The 8,558-nt window shown below is 39.6% G+C and overlaps 1 protein-coding gene across 2 annotated transcripts in view; it reads left to right on the plus strand.

Annotated features, from left to right (window-relative positions):
* The window catches only part of ACYP2 (acylphosphatase 2, muscle type), a 208,959-nt gene extending 202,084 nt beyond the window's left edge, over window positions 1-6,875 (plus strand). For both annotated transcript variants that reach the window (XM_011950581.1, XM_011950580.1), the window contains one exon: window positions 6,418-6,875. In XM_011950581.1, coding sequence (XP_011805971.1) covers window positions 6,418-6,532 — 115 coding nt within the window. In that variant the 3' untranslated portion in view covers window positions 6,533-6,875. The remainder of the gene's footprint in view (window positions 1-6,417) is intronic.
* Window positions 6,876-8,558: the final 1,683 nt, after the last annotated feature.

Below are 8,558 nucleotides of genomic sequence, written 5' to 3' on the forward strand. Positions count from 1 at the left end.
GAATCTGTAGAAAAGGATAAATTATTTAGTAAAAGATGCTGGGGGAAATGCCTGTTCAAAATTAAGACATCTTTTTCATATAAGGCAATCACATAATTCCAGATGTATGAAAGATTTAAATATAAAGGATAAAGCCATACTTTCATATAAAGATGGCATATTTTGAACACATGCATTTGCCTCTGCTCCCTCCTCAACCCTACTTAAATATCAGTAAAAATGGTTTTTAAAAACCCTTAAAAGCATCCACAAGGACAAATAATGGGAGATAAAGCTACAGCAATAAAACTTTGGAAACTAGAAAACACATGAGCAGGTGGTAATGCAAATTTGATTGTAAGCATTACAGGCTTCCAAAGCAGAGAAATGGTCCGGTTAACACAGTAGAAATCCCTCAAGGCTCAGGCCACTGGAAGTGGGCATGAAGGTGGGGCTAAAAATAAGAGTACTGATTCCAAATCTGCTTACTAAGCAGTTGTCCCCCATGTCAAACAGGAGAGCAGCTGCCCTGCCTGCTCAGGCAGAAGCCAGAGTTCATTTGTTTTGAGACAGTCTCACTCACTCTATCACCTAGGCTGGAGTGGAGTGGCACGATCTCGGCTCATTGCAACCTCTGCCTCCCAGGTTCAAGTGATTCTCTTGCCTCAGTCTCCTGAGTAGGTGGAATTAAAGGTGCACACCACCATTCCCAGCTAATTTTTATATTTTTTAGTAGAGATGGTTTCACCATGTTGTCCAGGCTGGTCTTGAACTCCTGACCTCAACTGATCAACTGATCCACCTGCCTCAGCCTCCCAAAGTGCTGGGATTACAGGTGTGAGCCACCACACCCAGCCAGAGTTTCATTTTTATAGACACAGTTAAGAAATGATGCAGTGCTGAAGACAGGGATTTATCAGAAGTTAATCCCTGCATGTTGAGGCCTTAACCTTCTTCCCAGATTCTCAGGGCACATATAACCAGATGCATAGCTTCTAGGCAGGAAATAGGGTGTATCTTGCCTGGAGAATATGACCAGTCCAAGGGAAAAGATATCAAGATACTAACATCAGAGGCTCCCAGATGCAACGGTCACCCTAGAAAACTTAAGACCGACTGGGCGCGGTGGCTCACTCCTGTAAACCCAGCAGTTTGGGAGGCCGAGACGGGCAGATCACGAGGTCAGGAGTTTGAGACCAGCCTGACCAACACAGTGAAACCCCGTTTCTACTAAAAATACAAAAATTAGCTGGGCATGGTGGCACATGCTTGTAATCCCAGCTACTCAGGAGGCTGAGGCAGAATTGCTTGAACTTGGAATGTGGAGATTGCAGTGAGCCGAGATTGCGCCACAGCACTCCAGCCTAGGCGACAGAGCAAGACTCTATCTCAAAAAAAAAAAAAAAAAGAAAGCCAAAGACCACAGCTCAGCAGTAGAGCGAAAGAGAAATCCATTGCAGATTGGTGGATGGGGAGGCTCACACTCCTTCACCCACTCCAGGAAACATCTGATTGAATTGTTAAATCTGCCCTCTGAAATGGATTGTCCCTACTGAAAAAACTCTGGCCCAGGCATTGATCCCAAGCCCCACTGGTTTGGACTCTGCTTGCAGGACAGGCATCTGAAGAGCACACTGCATTGCAGGCAGGTGTGTTTGCAGGTCCCTGGTCACCTAGACTAACTTTAAGGATCCTCATTGCTCTTTCACAATTCCTTTAACATTTGTCAACTCCTTTAGTGATTATTACACCTTTTCACTTTATTCAATCCTTCAACTCTTCCTCCACCCCACTTATTCTCAGTAAATTACCTTATCTGCCACACACTGAGAAAATGGAAGCTATCTCATGTGAATGCCTCTTCCTATCCAAATTGCTCTCCAATTTTTAAAATCTACTGTCTTCTCTTGCATACAGAGAAAATGTGTCCTCTTTTCTATACCTAATGAGTCTACTCATCTCTTGATCCTGTTTCTTCTGACTGCTCTGGGCCTTGTTCCATCAATTACCACTCATTTGCTTGAATCTTCAATTTATTCCCTTTGCCTACTTATGAGAGTATGTGTAAAGGACACTGATCTACCACTCGGATTCCCTTTCAAGATTGAAGGATTCAGTCCCCCAGATGCCAGGAGAGCTGCTGGAAGATGGCCCTTAGCCATCAGCCTTCTTCAGGAATTGCCTCAGCAGAAGAAAGTAACCTCACTAAAGTTCACGTATTCTTCCCTGGGCAGCTCTCCTCTAATGACTGGGTTAATGTGGGGAATATAAAGACCAGCCCTCTCACCTTAACTTGAGACAACACTGAAGGGTCTTCTCAGTTTCAGAGCTCCTTAAGTCTTGGCCAAGGTCTTCATAGAGACTGCATCATTGCCCAGCTTCTCCCTCAGTCCAGTCTTGTCTCCTTTCCTTGCCTTCCACAAGTTGTTAAACCTGACAGCACTCCCTAATTAACTTCATGCTAATCATCTCAGAGCCTGAATCCCAGGGTACCCTCCCTATGACAGTATGTTTGTAAGACAAGAACATTTAATAATTTGTTAGGTAGTACCAAGTTGTCCTTTCAAAAAGCTGTACAAATTTGCACTCCCATCACCAATGTAGAAAAGTGCCTCTTTTCTACATTGCCTAACTACACCCTAACTGCCACTACTGAATGTTATCAAGCTGTTAAAACTTACCATTCCATAAGTGACAGATGGTGGCTTATTCTTGCTTTATTTGTATTTTTAAAAATTATGCGTATGAGTAAGAATGTTTTTACATATTATTTACTGGCTATTTATATTTCTTTCCCTTTCATTTGCTTGTGTTATTTGCACATTTTTCTATTGCACAGCCATACTTATTGGTAATATACCATATACCATATGTATATTAATTTTCAAGTACCGTTTATATAGTAAGAAAGTTGCAAATAAGTTTCTTCAGTTTGCCGTTTGTTTGGCTTTAAGACGTTCTTCCAGTTATTCAAGTGTTTTGAATTTTTACAATTTGCTAACATTACCAACATTTTTCCTACGCTTCTTGGTTTTCTGTCATGCTTACATTGGCATTTCCCATTCTAAGATTTGGGGAAAAAACACTAATATCTTCTTTAAAACTTAGCTCAAATACCATTGCTGTCACAAAGATGTCTGTGAGAACCTCGACCAGGTTAACCCCCCAATTCCCTTCTCCCTTTGTATAATATAAATCACATTGTCCATCATATTCTACCTTAACATTATGGCCATTTTTATTATTCTCCAGACTCTTCTATTGGAATGTAAGTTACTGAGGGAAGGAATTCCATTTTAAATCTTTATGTATGCCCTCCAGTATCTAGAGTGATTTGCGTAAAGTCCTACTTAAATATTTATTGAACTGTATTAACTAGTACTGTTTAATTATGTGGCTCTGACACTAAGGGTGAGTGATTTTATATATATGTATACATACACATATATATGTATATTTCACACACATTCTCATCAGCCATAAATTTTGTGAAATTTTGTGACTATTTTTTTGCTTGGATAACTCTTAGTTCTGCCATCTTTAGACCTGAGCCACACTTACCAAAGGCTGACTGCAAAAACAGCACTTAAGAGTGAGGTCTCAGGTCTTGCCAAGTGACAGGTGACCAGAACACTCCTAACTGAGGAGGCAGATCAAGCAGAGTGGTTCCTAGCAACAGGGGAAGCATATATGAAGCCATGACACAAAGTGGCCATCCTCCCCCAGAGGAAGCAGAGCCCAGCCTCCTAACACCATGACCATCTGCCCCATCAGTGGCATAGATTCCTCCAGGCCATACTTTCGGCTGGGGAAGAAGTCCCTGATGTTGAGGACAAGATACAGGCAGGTATCTCAACTAGGTCAATACATTGAGTTATCAGCTCAGGTGGATTAGTCATTGCAGTTCCAATGCCCAGTAGTCCTAGTCTGGGATTCCATGGTTTCATTTTCTCCCTTCTCATTCTCTTGAGCCCATTCAAATATGGCTTTCATGCCACCACAACTGCTCCTGCCAAGGTCACTGGTGACATCCATGTGGCTAAACACAATGGCCAGTTCGCATTTCTCACCTCACTGGCCCTGCCAGCAGCATCGGCCTGGTGGATCCCTCTCTACTTCCTGAGGGCTTGATTGGGCTCCCTGGGCACCAGTTTTTCTCATACCTCACTGGATGCTTTATTCTCCTCCTTTTCTGGTTCTTCCTCTGCTTCGTGAGCACTTAACATTGGAGAACCCCCAAAGTACAGTCATTGGACCTATCTTTTCTATCTAGATTCATTTTCTTGATGATCCCAGCCAATCTTATAGCTTTCAATACTGTCTACCTGCTGACAAATTCCAAATTTTATTTCCTCTAACCAGACTTGTAGGTCCCGCTGCCTACTCAACATCTCGCTTTGGATGTCTAACAGACATCTCAAATGTAACATTCCAAAACTGAGCCTCTGATCTTCCCCTTCCCACAAATCTGCTCCTCTCACAGTCTCTCCATTTCAGTAAATGACAAACCTATCCAACTAGTTACTCACACCAAAAACTCTGGTGTCATCCTTCACTCCTCTCCTTTTCTCACACCCACATTCAATCTGTCAGCAAATCTACTTTTACTATATCTTCAAAATATACTCAGAATCCGAATCCTGCTCACAACCACTCTGCTAACCACCCTGTGCAAGTTACTATCTCTTAAGTGCCTCTCTTTTCTCATCAATAACTGGGGGCAATAATAGCCTATGACTTACAGGGTTCATATGTGGAATGAAAGACACGTAAAGAACTTAGCATAGCGCCGAACAAATTGTTAGTGCTTGGCCAGGTGCAGTGGCTTACACCTGTCATTCCAGCACTTTGGGAGGCTGAGGAGGGAGGATTGCTTGAGGCCAGGAGATCAGCCTAGGCAACATAGTGAGATCTTGTCTCTACTAAAATTCAAAAAAAAATTAGCCAGGTGTGGTGATGCATGCCTGTAGTCCCAGCTACCTGGGGGACTGAGGCTGGAGGATTACTTGAGCCCTGAAGGTCAAGGTTGCAGTGAGCCATGATCGTGCCACTGTGCTCCAGCCTGGATGACAAAGTGAGACCCTGTCCCCCCACTCCCAAATAAAAAAGTTGTTAGTGCTTAATAAATTTTCGCTTTCAGTATTATTTGTGGTCTCTCTTTTCTAGGAGGTTTCAAGAAGATGTGACTAGTAAAGTTGAAGCTATCAGCTCCTTTTCATAAGAATTGAGTTTTTCCTTCAATGCATGAAATTTTCATTTTAAAGATTTCAACTGACTGAGCTAAAGAAAAAGAAAAAGAAGTCTAAATTAACCTCAGCCCGTTAAACTGTCACAAATAAGATCCAAATAAAGGGTTAAAAAGCACAATAGCAATTTGAATCATTGGAATTCTTCTCTAGCCTGATTAAGAGGAATTTTCAGCTAACCTAAAAAATATTTTAAATCGAAAGTAATATAAGATTGTCACATATCATACTGCATAGCTGTATACAGCCCCAGCTTCACAACCGGAACTAATTTGGGGATGTGAGGAAACTCATAGGATGTTTCTACAACAGCAACAGATATAACAGCCATCATTTGTATAAATCAGCCTTGTTTTATAAACCCGTAGTCCCAACACATCCATCATCCCAACTAATTAGTAATAGGTAGAAAGATTCTGGAAAGTCCTCAGTGTTATCTGAGATGTCAGCAATATACAATAGGCCCGAACCATATAGGGAACATCTTGGGTAAGTGCTCTAATGCATACATTAAATGTATGGATATCACTAATAAGATAAACCATTGCACTAAATTATCAGAAAAATATTTCAGAGCATTCAACTTGTCCTTTAATGCAATCACTTTGTTAATCTGTGATAAGAAACAGTATTTGAATAGATAAAAGTAGATGAGCAATTTTTCTTACTTTAATGTGTTTGGAAAATTATGTTTCTTCTTTATTCTTTTAGTATTGATCTCTCTCACCATACATATGTCTGTGTGCATGTGTGTGTGTGTGTGTGTGTATATATTTACATACACATAAATATGTGAAACATCTACCACGTGCTGAGTAATGAGGAAACAACAGTGAATGGTTTTTATTACTAAGCTCCTTATAAAAATATTTTGATCGTTTTGAGTATAAGAGCTAGGTAACAGTGGCCTTGGAGTGTTTTAAGTTGGGGGGTGGGGGATAACCCTATTATAAAATCATCAGGAATTGACTGTGCGTAATTTATTAGATTTTCTTTGTCCATATTTAATTATACATTATACTCTGTGGTATTCTTAGAGTGATATATACAATGTAAACAAGTTTAAATATCACATATATGCAAAAAGTTGCTTAGTAAAGGTAAACTCCCATTAATACTTACTGTGGGATCATTTTAGCTGATCCATGTATACTTTATATGCTAATTTTATTTATTTATCTGTTTTTTGTAGGAAGTCCTGGCTGAGCAAGGTTGGAAGCCCTAGTTCTCGCATTGACCGCACAAACTTTTCTAATGAAAAAACCATCTCTAAACTTGAATACTCTAATTTTAGTATTAGATACTAATAGAAGAGAAAAATTGTAATGCTTATACTGCACAATAGATACTGTATGTTCTTAAGACTATTATACTAGAATAGTAGTAGTAGAGTAGGGTGAAAAAGGAACTTTCTGTTCTGAAAGCTAAGCGACTGTGTTACTAAAAATGTCTGACACTGAAATAATTTTACTCAACTGTGTTTTCAACAAGCAAAAATGTAGTATTCTAAGATTAAAATGTCATTACAAAATATCTAGTATGAACAATTTAAACTTGTCTCATGGAATCTTTAATTTCAATGAACATTACAGCATATATGATATATGTTATTTGGTGAGACATAAAATAAAGTTAACCATTTAAAAATTATTTTCACATACTGTTGTCTGTGTTGAATTATAAAATCCTCTGAATAATTTGTTACTACAGTTGAGTAATTTGTTATTAAACTCTTTAAAAAGAACCAGCGATTAGAAATAAATGTATGTGATGATCAATATAACCATAAAATATTATCAACAAAGAGTTTTTAAAATTCTGGTTAATGTGAATATTATTCAGTTGGAGCTACTTAATGCCTTCTATATTGCTGTGTACAGTGAACATTCAGGCTGAATGATGGTGGCTAACAAGAACTCACAATTTCAGTATTGCAAGCATCAAGATTTTCAACCACCACCCACAACAGATATCCTATTAACCAGAAAAGAAACTGAGAGTCTAATTGAATCATACAATACTGTCCCCTAAACTTGTCCTATCACTTAGGAAGCTTCACATGTAACTGATAAAGCAACGGAGAATATAAAAGGGAAGGATTTTTTTCTATAGCATAAAATTATATTAAAAGAGGCAGACCTTTAATGCAAAAGACTGGGGAATTTCCAGTGTTGTAGGCATATACTTGCACATATTCCATGATTCTCAAACTTTTTATAGCAATGGAATCCTTCCTTAAACCAACATTTTATATAGAATTGAATACATAAGTTTTTAGAAAAGCAAAAACAAAGCACAGCTGGCGTAATTAAAGTGGGGATAGGCGTCCCCAGAGCCTTGCACACTTGGTGTCCCTCTCTCTACTTGGACAATTTCAAATACCTTGCTAGTACACTTTGAAAACTACTATTCTATTTAAGGAACAAATCTCTATTGCTATCCTCCATGGCCTGGAGAACGAATGCAGGCCTCTTTCTCTTCTACCTACTGCAAGATAAGAAATGAGGAGAGATGAAGGGTGGGGCAGGGTGAGTTTGTTCATTGGAAAGGTTAACTCCTTGATGATAATATTGAGATCAAATGTATATAAAACAACATGACATTAGGGAATGACTTTCCAAATAAACAAAGGACTAAAGAAGTTTCCTATTATTTTAATACCATCATCATGTTAAGTATTACATGTGTCAAATGTCACAGAGGAGAATCTATTTAAATATTATTTGGATTTTGCTCTCCTTCTGTTTCCCCACTCCTGATTCAAGAAAGGTTGACAAGTCTTTGTGTTCCCTTATTTCAGGCAAAGTTCTGGGTGCCAGATCCCCCTGAAGACAACCTTTCTTCTATAATTTCATTTTAAAGAGGGCATTATCCTGTGGGTCAAAGAGAAAGACAAATGCTGGGCTCTTAGGGGGTAAAAGAGAAGCAGAAGTTGTGAGAGCTAAAGAAGACAAGGAGATTATCCAAGACTTTGGAAAGGAAACAAAGACTGTGGATTTCCCAAGTCCTGGAGACCTGCACCTTTCTCCCCAGTGGCATCTCTACCTATAGCTAAACCTGAAAAGGAAGCAGCTGTAGTTCCCAGAGAAGCCAGATCCCAGGCCCAGGGTCTCTCAGCATTAGCAAGATTCCTGTCCCCATAAATGCTTCAAGGCATCCTACAAACACCAGGGTGGTTACAAGGGGCCACGGTGGTTTGAACAGTGATCATAGCAACTGGTATGCGCTGGACACCGAGAGGTCTTTCCTTAATGTTTTCTCTGCATATGACTCTTTGCATGTTCCTTCTGAGAGAGGGAACAAAGCACCAGGGATGACTAAGATACCCACCTC

This window comes from Colobus angolensis, unplaced genomic scaffold, assembly GCF_000951035.1.
Source record: "Colobus angolensis palliatus isolate OR3802 unplaced genomic scaffold, Cang.pa_1.0 Scaffold309, whole genome shotgun sequence".
NCBI classification, from domain to species: Eukaryota; Metazoa; Chordata; class Mammalia; order Primates; family Cercopithecidae; genus Colobus; species Colobus angolensis.